Raw genomic sequence first — 14,276 nt, forward strand, 5'->3', positions numbered from 1 at the left:
ACGACTGTACAACCATCAAGATTAATTGTCAGATTCAACAGAAGATATCTTTGTTTCTTGGGACCTAGAACAAGCATCTCTGTTTTGTCCGAGTTTAAAAGTAGAAGATTTGTAGCCATCCACTTCCTAATGTCTGAAACACAGGCTTCCAGCGAGGGCAATTTTGGGGCTTCACCATGTTTCATTGAAATGTAGAGCTATGTGTCATCTGCATAGCAGTGAAAGTTAACATTATGTTTCTGAATGACCAATATATAGTGAAAACAATAGTGGTCCTAAAACAGAACCTTGAGGAGACCGGAATTTACAGTTGATTTCTCAGAGGACAAACCATCCACAGAGACAAACTGATATATTTACGACAGATAAGATCTAAACCAGGGCAGAAATTGTCCATGTAGACCAATTTGGGTTTCCAATCTCTCCAAACAAATGTGGTGATCGATGGTATCAAAAGCAGCATTAAGAGCACGAGGACAGATGCAGAGCCTCGGTCTGACACCATTAAAAGGTCATTTACCACCTTCACAAGTGCAGTCTCAGTGTTATGATGGAGTTTGTCTTCAGGGAGGCAGTGAGTTGCTGCGCAACCACTTTTTCAATTTTTTTTGAGAGGAATGGGAGATTCGATATAGGCCGATAGTTTTTTATATTTTCTGGGTCAAGGTTTGGCTTTTTCAAGAGAGGCTTTATTACTGCCACTTTTAGTGAGTTTGGTACACAACCGGTGGATAGAGAGACGTTTATTATGCTCAACATAGGAGGGCCAAGCACAGGAAGCAGCTCTTTCAGTAGTTTAGTTGGAATAGGGCCCAGTTTGCATCTTGAAGGTTTAGAGGTCATAATTATTTTCATCATTGTGTCAAGAGATATAGTACTAAAACACTTGAGCGTCTCTCTTGATCCTAGGTCCTGGCAGAGTTGTGCAGACACAGGACAACTGAGCTTTGGAGAGCTTTGGAGAAATACGCAGAGGAGTCCATAATTTGCTTTCTAATGATCTTTTCCTCAAAGAAGTTCGTGAATTTATCACTGCTGAAGTGAAAGCCATCCTCTCTTGGGGAATGCTGCTTTTTAGTTAGCTTTGTAACAGTATCAAAAATAAATTTGGGATTGTTCTTATTTTCCTCAATTAATTTGGAAAAATAGGATGATCGAGCAGCAGTGAGGGCTCTTCGATACTGCACGGTACTGTCTGTCCAAGCTAGTCGGAAGACTTCCAGTTTGTTGTGACGCCATTTCCGTTCCAATTTTCTGGGAGCTTGCTTCAGAGCTCGGGTAATTTCTGTATACCAGGGAGCTAGTTTCTTATGAGAAATGTTTTTGGTTTTTAGGGGTGTGACTGCATCTAGGGTTAAATTTAGTTCCTCAATTAGGTGGTTAACTGATTTTTGTCCTCTGACGTTCTTGGGTAGGTGGAGGGAGTCTGGAGGGGCATCAAGGAATCTTTGGGTTGTCCGAGAATTTATAGTATTACTTTTGATGATCCTTGGTTGGGGTCCGTGCAGATTATTTGTTGCGTAGGCAAACGTAATACAATTATGGGCCGATAGTCCAGGATTATGAGGAAAAACATTAAGATCCACAACATTTATTCCATGGGACAAAACTAGGTCCAGAGTATGACTGTGGCAGTGAGTAGGTCCAGAGACATGTTGGACAAAACCCACTGAGTCGACGATGGCTCCGAAAGCCTTTTGGAGTGGGTCTGTGGACTTTTCCATGTGAATATTAAAGTCACCAAAAATTTGAATATTATCTGCCGTGACTACAAGGTCCGATAGGAATTTTAGGGAACTCAGTGAGGAACGCTGTATATGGCCCAGGAGGCCTGTAAACAGTAGCTATAAAAAGTGATTGAGTAGGCTGGCTAACAGCCTGCTGCCTGGCCTGCATCCTATCTCATTGTGGAGCTAGGGGAGTTAGAACCCTGTCGATGTTCTTAGATAAGATGAGAGCACCCCTCCAGCTAGGATGGAGTCCGTCACTCCTCAACAAGTCCGTCACTCCCCTTTAAATAAAGGATGAATCGTGGCTGCCTTCCCAACGATGGGAACCTCCCCAGAGAGGAGAGAAAGGTCGGAGATAAGCTTGGCGATGATAGGGTCAGAAACCTTAAAGAAGAAAGGGGAGTCATTCCTCTAGGGGAGTTGGACTGACTTATTGGTGCTGTTGGGTGATGTATGGTGTTATTGGTGCTGTGTGGTGCTATTGGTTTTGTATGGTGCTATTGGTGCTGTTGGGTTCTGTATGCTGTTATTGGTGCTGTTGGCTTCTGTATGGTGTTATTGGTGTGTTGGCTTCTGTATGGTGTTATTGGTACTGTATGGTGCTATTGGAGTGTTGGGTTCTGTATGGTGTTATTGGTGCTGTTGGGTTCTGTATGGTGTTATTGGTGTGTTGGGTTCTGTATGGTGTTATTGGTGCTGTTGGGTTCTGTATGGTGTTAATGGTGCTGTTGGGTTCTGTATGGTGTCATTGGTGCTGTTGGGTTCTGTATGGTGTTATTGGTGTGTTAGGTGCTGTATGGTGTTATTGGTGCTGTATGGTGTTATTGGTGCTGTTGGGTTCTGTATGATGTTATTGGTGCTGTTGGGTTCTGTATGGTGTTATTGGTGCTGTTGGGTTCTGTATGGTGTTATTGGTGCTGTTGGGTTCTGTATGCTGTTATTGTTTGCTGTTGGGTTCTGTATGCTGTTATTGGTGCTGTTGGGTTCTATATGGTGTTATTGGTGTGTTGGGTTCTATATGGTGTTATTGGTGTGTTGGGTTCTGTATGGTGTTATTGGTGCTGTTGGGTTCTGTATGGTGTTATTGGTGCTGTTGGGTTCTGTATGGTGTGATTTGTGCTGTTGGGTTCTGTATGGTGCTGTTGGGTTCTGTATGGTGTTATTGGTGTGTTGGCTTCTGTATGGTGTTATTGGTACTGTATGGTGCTATTGGAGTGTTGGGTTATGTATGGTGTTATTGGTACTGTTGGGTTCTGTATGGTGTTATTGGTGTGTTGGGTCTTTATGTTCACAAGTCTGATTGGTCTTTAGCCATGTCTTTATGTTCACAAGTCTGATTGGTCTTTAGCCATGTCTTGATGTTCACAAGTCTGATTGGTCTTTAGCCATGTCTTTATGTTCACAAGTCTGATTGGTCTTTAGCCATGTCTTTATGTTCACAAGTCTGATTGGTCTTTAGCCATGTCTTTATGTTCACAAATCTGATTGGCCTTTAGCCATGTCTTTATGTTCACAAGTCTGATTGGTCTTTAGCCATGTCTTTATGTTCACAAATCTGATTGGCCTTTAGCCATGTCTTTATGTTCACAAATCTGATTGGCCTTTAGCCATGTCTTTATGTTCACAAATCGGATTGGTCTTTAGCCATGTCTTTGTGTTCACAAGTCTGATTGGTCTTTAGCCATGACTTTGTGTTCACAAGTCTGATTGGTCTTTAGCCATGTCTTTATGTTCACAAGTCTGATTGGTCTTTAGCCATGTCTTTATGTTCACAAGTCTGATTGGTCTTTAGCCATGTCTTTATGTTCACAAGTCTGATTGGTCTTTAGCCATGTCTTTATGTTCACAAGTCTGATTGGCCTTTAGCCATGTCTTTATGTTCACAAGTCTGATTGGTCTTTAGCCATGTCTTCATTTTATTTATTTGACCTTTATTTATACAGGTTTTTCTCATTGAGATAACATCTCTTTTCCAAGAGAGACCTGGTCCAATAGTAGCAGGGGGAACAATGTTTCAGACAAACAACTTGCAAACACTAACACAACATTAAACAAACCTATAAACACACATACAGCACAACAAAAACATTTTACTTTAAAAACACGAAAGTCTTGACTAAAAACAGCTGGCCTAAAAACAATTACACTCGTCTATGATATATACATCGATCAAGTGTTTATACGCCACCAACGAAACTAGATCATCAAATGTTAAAATGTTCAGGAGAGAATTCCAGGACCATGGAGCTAAGTAATTAAAACTATGTTTTTTGTGAAGGTGTGATAGGTGACGCAGTTTTGCGTGTATGATGGCAATGTGTTCCAGACACGGGAAGCTCTCGCAGAGAAAGCAGATTGACTAAAGTTTCTTTTCCTTAAGGGAACTATACAGTCACCTCTCATGGCAGACCTTGTGGATCAGCTGCCATGACTTTGGGTTTTCTGTTTAACTAAAGTACTGAGTGGCGGGGGAGCCAGGCCATTTAGGATCTTGAATACAAGACATGCGTCGGTGTATTGCACAAGATTTTTCCAACTCAGGAGCTCATACTTTCTGAGGATGTAACAGTGATGATTGCTGTTGGGCTTCCTATCAAGCACTTTGAGAGCCTGTTTGTACAGACTGAATGTGTTATAATGTTGTCCAGCAATCTCGGCCCAATGTACTGACGTGACATACATGTTGTGTGTATGTACTGACATGTGGCCTACTTGTTGTGTGTGTGTACTGACATGTGACCTACTTGTTGTGTGTCTGTACTGACATGTGACCTACTGGTTGTGTGTGTGTACTGACATGTGACCTACTGGTTGTGTGTGTGTACTGACATGTGACCTACTTGTTGTGTGTGTGTACTGACATGTGGCCTACTTGTTGTGTGTATGTACTGACATGTGGCCTACTTGTTGTGTGTATGTACTGACATGTGACCTACTTGTTGTGTGTCTGTACTGACATGTGACCTACTTGTTGTGTGTGTGTGTACTGACATGTGACCTACTTGTTGTGTGTGTGTGTACTGACATGTGACCTACTTGTTGTGTGTGTGTACTGACATGTGACCTACTTGTTGTGTGTCTGTACTGACATGTGACCTACTTGTTGTGTGTGTGTATTGACATGTGACCTACTTGTTGTGTGTGTGTGTGTGTGTACTGACATGTGACCTACTTGTTGTGTGTGTGTGTGTACTGACATGTGACCTACTTGTTGTGTGTGTGTGTACTGACATGTGACCTACTTGTGGTGTGTGTGTGTGTGTGTACTGACATGTGACCTACTTGTGGTGTGTGTGTGTGTACTGACATGTAACCTACTTGTTGTGTGTGTGTGTGTGTGTGTACTGACATGTGACCTACTTGTTGTGTGTATCTACTGACATGTATGTGTAAATGATCGATGCACACACACTACATGTTCATGTTTTTAAATGGAAGTATTTTGTCTGTAATGTATTTTTCGATATATGTGTTGGACCCCAGTAAGACTAGCTGTCTCCTAATGGGGATCCTAATAAAATATAAAATGCATTCAGCCATACACATACATTTTTTAAAATCGTTTTTTTATTTCACCTTTATATTATTTCACCTTTTAATTTTATTTCACCTTTATATTAACCAGGTAGGCCAGTTGAGAACAAGTTCTCATTTACAACTGCTAGCTGGCCAAGATAAAGCAAAGCAGTGCGACACAAACAACAACACAGAGTTACACCTGGAATAAACAAAACATACAGTCAATAACACAATACAAAAAAACGATCTCTATACAGTGTGTGCAAATGGCGTGAGGAGGTAAGGCAATAAATAGGCCATAGTAGCAAAATAATTACAATTTAGCAAATTAACACTGGAGTGATAGATGAGCAGATGATGATGTGCAAGTAGTGATACTGGTGTGCAAAAGAGCGAAAAAGTAAATAAAAACAATATGGGGATGAGGTAGGTAGATAATGATATGCCATACTGCAGCTGGCTGACTGGCTTCCTGAACATCTCCTGTCAATCGTTCCATTGGAACTCCAACCCAGTAAACCACAGACAGCGTTTTAAAATGTATTCTTCTTCTTCTTTCAGTTTCGCACATTTGACCCATGTAAGCAGCTGTGGTGCAGTCACCCTGACAACCCATACTTCTGCAAGACCAAAAAAGGCCCTCCTCTGGATGGTACTGAGTGTGTTCCTGGGAAGGTGAGAACTCCTCCTAAACTATGCATGACTACGTAACCATTAGCTCAGCTTGTTGTTGTGTCTGTCTGACTGTCCTTTGTCTCCTCTATAGTGGTGCTATAAAGGTCACTGCATGTGGAAGAATGTCAACCAGGTGACGCAGGATGGCTCCTGGGGCTCTTGGACGAAATATGGTTCCTGTTCCCGCTCCTGTGGGACCGGGGTTCGCTTCAGAACTCGCCAGTGCAACAACCCAGTGTAAGACCCGGCACACGTTCCCCCAAGCTCCTAACCCCTCCCATAGCACCACACTCCTCCTAACCGCTCCCATAGCACCACACTCCTCCTAACCCCTCCCATAGCACCACACTCCCCCTAACTCCTCCCATAGCACCACACTCCTCCTAACTCATAACCCCTCCCATAGCACCACACTCCTCCTAACCACTCCCATAGCACACCCCTCCTAACCCCTCCCATAGCACCACACTCCCCCTAACTCCTCCCATAGCACCACACTCCTCCTAACTCATAACCCCTCCCATAGCACCACACACCTCCTAACCCCTCCCATAGCACCACACTCCCACTAACTACTAACCCCTCCCATAGCACCACACTCCCCCTAACTACTAACCCCTCCCATAGCACCACACTCCTCCTAACTCGTAACCCCTCCCATAGCACCACACTCTTCCTAACCCCTCCCATAGCACAACACTCCCCCTAACCCCTCCCATAGCACCACACTCCTCCTAACCCCTCCCATAGCACCACACTCCCCCTAACTACTAACCCCTCCCATAGCACCACACTCCTCCTAACTCCTAACCCCTCCCATAGCACCACACTCCTCCTAACCCCTCCCATAGCACCACACTCCTCCTAACCCCTCCCATATCACCACACTCCCCCTAACTGCTAACCCCTCCCATAGCACCACGCTCCTCCTAACTCCTAACCCCTCCCATAGCACCACACTCCTCCTAACCCCTCCCATCGCACCACACTCCTCCTAACCCCTCCCATATCACCACACTCCTCCTAACTCCTAACCCCTCCCATAGCACCACACTCCTCCTAACCCCTCCCATATCACCACACTCCCCCTAACTACTAACCCCTCCCATAGCACCACACTCCTCCTAACCCCTCCCATAGCACCACACTCCTCCTAACCCCTCCCATAGCACAACACTCCTCCTATCCCCTCCCATAGCACCACACTCCTCCTAACCCCTCCCATAGCACCACACTCCTCCTAACCCCTCCCATAGCACCACACTCCTCCTAACCCCTCCCATAGCACCACACTCCTCCTAACTCCTCCCATAGTACCACACTCACCCTAACTACTAACCCCTCCCATAGTACCACACTCCCCCTGACTACTAACCCCTCCCATAGCACCACACTCCTCCTAACCCCTCCCATAGCACCACACTCCTCCTAACCCCTCCCATAGCACCACACTCCTCCTAACCCCTCCCATAGCACCATACTCCTCCTAACCCCTCCCATAGCACCACACTCCTCCTAACCCCTCCCATAGCACCACACTCCTCCTAACTCCTCCCATAGCACCACACTCCTCCTAACCCCTCCCATAGCACCACACTCCTCCTAACCCCTCCCATAGCACCACACTCCTCCTAACCCCTCCCATAGCACCACACTCCTCCTAACCCCTCCCATAGCACCACGCTCCTCCTAACTCCTCCCATAGTACCACACTCCTCCTAACCCCTCCCATAGCACCACACTCCTCCTAACCCCTCCCATAGCACCACACTCCTCCTAACCCCTCCCATAGCACCACACTCCTCCTAACCCCTCCCATAGCACCACTCCTCCTACCCCCTCCCATAGCACCACACTCCTCCTAACTCCTCCCATAGTACCACACTCACCCTAACTACTAACCCCTCCCATAGTACCACACTCCCCCTAACTACTAACCCCTCCCATAGCACCACACTCCCCCTAACTACTAACCTCTCCCATAGTACCACACTCACCCTAACTACTAACCCCTCCCATAGTACCACACTCCCCCTAACTACTAACCCCTCCCATAGTACCACACTCCCCCTAACTACTAACCCCTCCCATAGCACCACACTCCCCCTAACTACTAACCCCTCCCATAGCACCACACTCCCCCTAACCCCTCCCATAGCACCACACTCCTCCTAACCCCTCCCATAGCACCACACTCCTCCTAACCCCTCCCATAGCACCACAATCCTCCTAACCCCTCCCATAGCACCACACTCCTCCTAAAACCTCCCATAGCACCACACTCCTCCTAACTCCTCCCATAGCACCACACTCCTCCTAACCCCTCCCATAGCACCACACTCCTCCTAACCCCTCCCATAGCACCACACTCCTCCTAACCCCTCCCATAGCACCACACTCTCCCTAATTACTGACTGGAGCAGCAGGTAGCCTACTGGTTAGAACAATGCAGTTAACACACTGTTCCTAGGCTGTCATTGAAAATAAGAATTTGTTCTTAACTGACTTGCCTTGTTAAATAAAGGTAAAATAAAAATGCAATTGCTAACTCTAACCCTTCCCATAGCACCACACTCCCTTTAACTCCTAGCACCACACTCCCCCTAACCTCTCCCATAGCGAGAGCGAGGGAATTAGAGGGATTGTACTTAAATTCACACAGGACACCAGATAAGACATTAGAATTATACCAGATATAACACATGCCATATCTATCGGCCCCATCTCACTATTTCCAAGCAAGATGGTGCCAATAGAGATGGCAGCTTCGCTTCTAGTCCTTAGGAAACTGTGCAGTTTTTATTTTATTTTTTATTTTCTTTCTTACATTGTTAGCCCAGAAAACTTTAAGTGTTGTTACATACAGCCGGGGAGAACTATTGGATATCAGCGAGACGTCAATTTACCAGCACTACGACCAGGAATACGACTTTCCCAAAGCAGATCCTTAGTCTGCACCTCCCAGGGCATTTGAACTGATTCCAGAGGCCACCAGAAACAACGCCGCCGGAGGAGAGGGAGCCGGAGCGGTCTTCTAGTGAGGCTTCGGATGCGCGCACACTACTCACAGCTAATGTCCAGTCCCTAGATAACAAAGCCGACAAAATTGCTTTCCGAAGAGATTTCCAGGATTGTAACATATTCTGTTTCACGGAGACATGGCTAGCTGGGGACATGCTGTCGGAGTCCGTACAGCCAACGGGATTTTCAGTCTCTCTGGTAAGAAAAAGGACGGGGTGTGTGTTTCATGATTAACAACTCATGGTATAATTGTAAGAACATACCAGAACTCAAGTCCTTTTGTTCACCTGACCTAGAATTCCTCACAATAAAATGCAGACCGTATTACCTCCCAAGAGAACTCTGCTCGGTAATCGTCACAGCCATGAAAATCCCCCTGCATGCTGATACCAAGACGGCCATCAAGGAACTTCACTGGACTTTATGCAAACTGGAAACCATATATCCTGTGGCTGCATTTAATGTAGCTGGGGATTTTAACAAAGCTAATCAGAGAACAAGATGGCGATTCCAACATGGCATAGCAGTCGGAAATGTGTTTGTCTTGTCACGTGTTAATAGTCTGTAAATAGTCTGTTTTTCATTATTTTTCGTATATATTTTAATCTCACTTTCCATCTAGGAACTAAATATACTTTCCTGCAACCCGCCTCACCCAATGTGGTATGGATCTGCTATTTTTTTATACCTCATAACTGGAACCTCTAGCCAGCAAACTAGCTACTAGTCATTGTTAGGCCCTACTAGCGGTCTTCACCTTTAGCTCGGACAATTACCTGCCAGTATGTACAGCGCAATATCAACCCAGAGCATATCAGACTGCTTTTCTATACCACGTCACCGGATTCCTGCCGCAATCTCTGGACCATTACACCGGATCATCGCAGCTAACTAGCTGTAACTGAGTGGCTATTGTGGGATGACGCCTCTTGTTCCAAAGCAAGCACCAGTTAGCCTTGAGCTAGCCTCGAGCTAGGCCCATCTCCCGGCCAGCCGACAGAGTATACCAGCTATTTCTTGGGCTACAATACCTCTTTTGCCATTTGGCCTGGACCCTTTATTGTCGACACGGAGCTCCGCCGATCCATCACAACTGGTCTGCCGACGTAATCGTCCGATGTGGTTTCAACAGGCTTTTCCGTTGCGATGTCGCTGAAGACCCATCTGCTAGCCCCGGCCCGCTAGCTTTCTGAATGCCGTGTCTCTCACTCGCCTAGCGTAGTAGCGAATACTGAATGGCTCCCTGACTCACCTATTGCTGCTCATTGGACCCTATGATCACTCAGCCATACAGCTGATGCCTTCTGGTCTGTTCATTAATACTGTATCTCATTTTGTTTATCTGTCATCCCCAGCCTCGAACTCAGGTCCTGTGTACCTAACTGACCCTCTCTATTCATCACTGTTTACCCCTTGTTGTCTTAGCTCTCCCGACCAATTTCCATCCCCAACTACTACTAACATTTTCCGTCAAGATAGAACTGCCAAAGGGGGCGGAGTTAGCCTGCAGAGGTCTGTCTTACTATCCAGGTCTGTGCACAAACAGTTCGAGCTTCTACTTTTAAAAATACACCTTTCCAGAAACAAGTCTCCCACTGTTGCCACTTGTTATAGACCCCCCTCAGCCCCCAGCTGTGCCCTGGACACCATATGTGAATTGATTCCCCACCATCTATTTTCACAGGCAGTTAACCCACTGTTCCCAGGCCGTCATTGAAAATAAGAATTTGTTCTTAACTGACTTGCCTGGTTAAATAAAGGTAAAATAAAAAATAAAATAAAAAAATGTCGTGCTGTTTGGTGACCTAAACTGGGATATGCTCCCCGGCCGTTCTACAATCTAAGCTAGATGCCCTCAATCTCACACAAATTATCATGGAATCTGTAAACATGGGCACCCTCATAGCTATTCTTGTGTCTTTGGCATCATTAAACTGAAGATAAATCCTTATCAAAAATTCTCTGTAATTATTATTACGTGATTAAACTACTTAATCATGTAACTGTAATTAACTAGGAAGTCAGGGCACCAAGGAAAATATTCAGATTACAAAGTTATAATTTTCCTAATATAACTTTCAGATATTTTAATATCTAATCATTTAGTCTTCTTATTAATGAATTATGATACCGAATTCCTAGCTTCAGACTAGTATCAAGGATTTGTTCTTATTTTGTCGTTATCGATAGTCTAAGAGTTTAACCACGTGGTATGGTTAAAAGATTCAGCAATCTCCCTCTGTGATGAGGTACTGGTCTGGTCTCAAACCTTAGCCCTCTCGTAATTGAGGTAAGCTTGGTCTAAAGATAAATTCCCAAGGTGGGGGTTTTATGACGCCAGGTCCTGTCTGTGCCCCTGGGGGCGTGCCAAGGACTTAGTGAAACTTTAAACAGAAAAACAATTCTCTCACATTAACATCATTACAAAGCATCACATCATTTCAAAAATAGTTTCATCTTCACTCATTCATTTTATACAACAATTAGATGTAAGCCTCATAACTGAGATTCTTGTATAAACAGGGTTATGGTAATGTGGCTGTATTGTCTCTCATGAGTTTCACAAAATTGTACCAATTGGACCAGTTCGTAGCTGGCTACGTCACCAACCTTTTATACATTCTCCAGAACATGAATATTGTTCAGTTCTCAAGTTCTGTGAGGTGGAAAAAATTCCTTTGTTCTCTCTATGAAAACTCACTCTCTTATACTCTGGCCATGAGGAGAGAATCTCCTCCAGGAATTTATGACCTGCCTAACAGAGCCTGGTGTAGGGAGTATAGAGAGAGGGGGGATGGTGCTCGCTGTACCCAAAGAGGGCAACGTCATGACAAGATCATCCTAACTAACTCGCCCTCCAAATACGCCTCTGCTGTCTTCAAACAGGATCTCAGCGATCACTGCCTCATTGCCTGCATCCGTAATGGGGCCGCGGTCAAACGACCACCCGTCATCACTGTCAAGCGCTCCCTAAAATACCTCAGCGAGCAGGCCTTTCTAATCGACCTGGCCTGGGTATCCTGGAAGGATATTGACCTCATCCCTTCAGTAGATGATGCCTGGTTGTTCTTTAAAAGTGCTTTCCTCACCATATTAAATAACCATGCCCCGTTCAAAAAATATAGAACTAAGAACAGATATAGCCCCTGGTTCACTCCTGACTTGACTGCCCTTGACCAGCACAAAAAAATCCTGTGGCGTACTGCATTAGCATCGAATAGCCCCCGTGATATGTCTCTTTTCAGGGAAATCAGGAACCAATATACACAGGCAGTTAGGAAAGCTAAGGCTAGCTTTTTCAAGCAGAAATTTGCATCCTGTAGCACAAACTCAAAAAAGTTCTGGGACACTGTAAACTCCATGGAGAATACGTGCACCTCCTCCTAGCTGCCCACTGCACTGAGGCTAGGAAACACTGTCACCACCGATAAATCCACTGTAATTGAGAATTTCAAGAAGCATTTTTCTACGGCTCGCTATGCTTTCCACCTGGCTACCCCTACTCCGATCACCAGCCCTCCACTCCCCACAACAACTCGCCCAAGCCTCCCCCATTTCTCCTTCACCCAAATACAGACAGCTGATGTTCTGAATGAGCTGCAAAATCTGGACACCGACAAATCAGCCGGGCCAGATAATCTGGACCCTCTCTTTCTAAAATGATCTGCCGAAATTGTTGCAACCCCTATCACTAACCTGTTCAACCTCTCTATCGTATCGTCTGAGATTCACAAAGATTGGAATGCTGCCTCGGTCAACCCCATCTTCTAAGGGGGAGACACTCTAGACCCACATTTCTACAGACCTATATCTATCCTACCCTGCCTTTCTAAGGTCTTCGAAAGCCAAGTTAACAAACAGATTACCGACCATTTCGAATCCCACCGTACCTTCTCCGCTATGTAATCTGGTTTCAGAGCTGGTCATGCGTGCACCTCAGCCACACTAAAGGTCCTAAACGATATCATAACCACCATCGATAAGAGACATTACTGTGCAGCCGTATTCATCGACCTGGCCAAGGCTTTCGACTCTGTCAATCACCACATTCTTATCGGCAGACTCACCAGCCTAAATTTCTCAAATGACTGCCTTGCCTGGTTCACCAACTACTTCTCTGATAGAGTTCAGTGTGTCAAATCGGAGGGCCTGTTGTCCGGACCTCTGGCAGTGTCTATGGGGGTGCCACAGGGTTAAATTCTCGGGCCGACTCTCTTCTCAGTATACATCAATGATGTCGCTCTTGCTGCTGGTGATTCTCTGATCTACCTCTACACAGACAACACCATTCTGTATAACTCTGGCCCTTCTTTTGACACCGTGTTAACAAACCTCCAGACGAGCTTCAATGCCATACAACTCTCCTTCCATGGCCTCCAACTGCTCTTAAATGCAAGTAAAACTAAATGCATGCTCTTAAAACGATCGCTGTCCGCACCTACCCGCCCGTCCAGCATCACTACTCTGGACGGTTCTGACTTAGAATATGTGGACAACTACAAATACCTAGGTGTCTGGCTAGACTGTAAACTCTCCTTCCAGACTCACATTAAGCATCTCCTATCCAAAATTAAATCTAGACTCAGCTTCCTTTTTCGCAACAAAGCATCCTTCACTCATGCTGCCAAACATACCATTGTAAAACTGACCATCCTACCAATCCTCGACTTCGGCGATGTCATTTACAAAATAGCCTCCAACACTACTCAATCAATTGGATGCAGTATATCACAGTGCCATCCGTTTTGTCACCAAAGCCCCATATACTACCCACCACTGCGACCTGTACGCTCTTGTTGGCTGGCCCTCGCTTCATACTCGTCGCCAAGCCCACTGGCTCCAAGTCATCTACAAGTCTCTGCTAGGTAAAATCCCGCCTTATCTCAGCTTGCTGGTCACCATAGCAGCACCCACCCGTAGCATGCGCTCCAGCAGGTATATCTCACTGGTCACACCCACAGCCAATTCTTCCTTTGGTCGCCTTTCCTTCCAGTTCTCTGCTGCCAATGACTGGAATGAACTACAAAAATCACTGAAACTGGAGACTCATATCTCCCTCACTAGCAATAAGCACCAGCTGTCAGAGCAGCTCACAGATCACTGCACCTGTCCATAGCCCATCTGTAAACAGCCCATCCAACTCCCTGATCCCCATACTGTGTTTATTTATTTATCTTTCTCCTTTGCACCCCAGTATCTCTACTTGCACATTCATCTTCTGCATATCTACCATTCCAGTGTTTATTTTATATATTGTAATTACTTTGCCACCATGGCCTATTTATTGCCTTACCTCCCTTATCCTACCTCATTTGCACACACTGTATATAT

The 14,276-nt window shown here is 45.3% G+C and overlaps 1 protein-coding gene across 5 annotated transcripts in view; it reads left to right on the plus strand.

Moving 5' to 3' along the window:
• Nucleotides 1-14,276, plus strand: part of adamts3 (ADAM metallopeptidase with thrombospondin type 1 motif, 3) — a 178,981-nt gene that overhangs the window by 94,167 nt on the left and 70,538 nt on the right. For all 5 annotated transcript variants that reach the window (XM_036936580.2, XM_036936583.2, XM_036936581.2 and 2 more), the window contains 2 exons: nucleotides 5,811-5,924; nucleotides 6,016-6,161. In XM_036936580.2, the coding sequence (XP_036792475.2) occupies nucleotides 5,811-5,924; nucleotides 6,016-6,161 (260 nt within the window). The remainder of the gene's footprint in view (nucleotides 1-5,810; nucleotides 5,925-6,015; nucleotides 6,162-14,276) is intronic.

The sequence above is a fragment of the Oncorhynchus mykiss genome, chromosome 11, assembly GCF_057628025.1.
Source record: "Oncorhynchus mykiss isolate SJ-2025 chromosome 11, ASM5762802v1, whole genome shotgun sequence".
NCBI classification, from domain to species: Eukaryota; Metazoa; Chordata; class Actinopteri; order Salmoniformes; family Salmonidae; genus Oncorhynchus; species Oncorhynchus mykiss.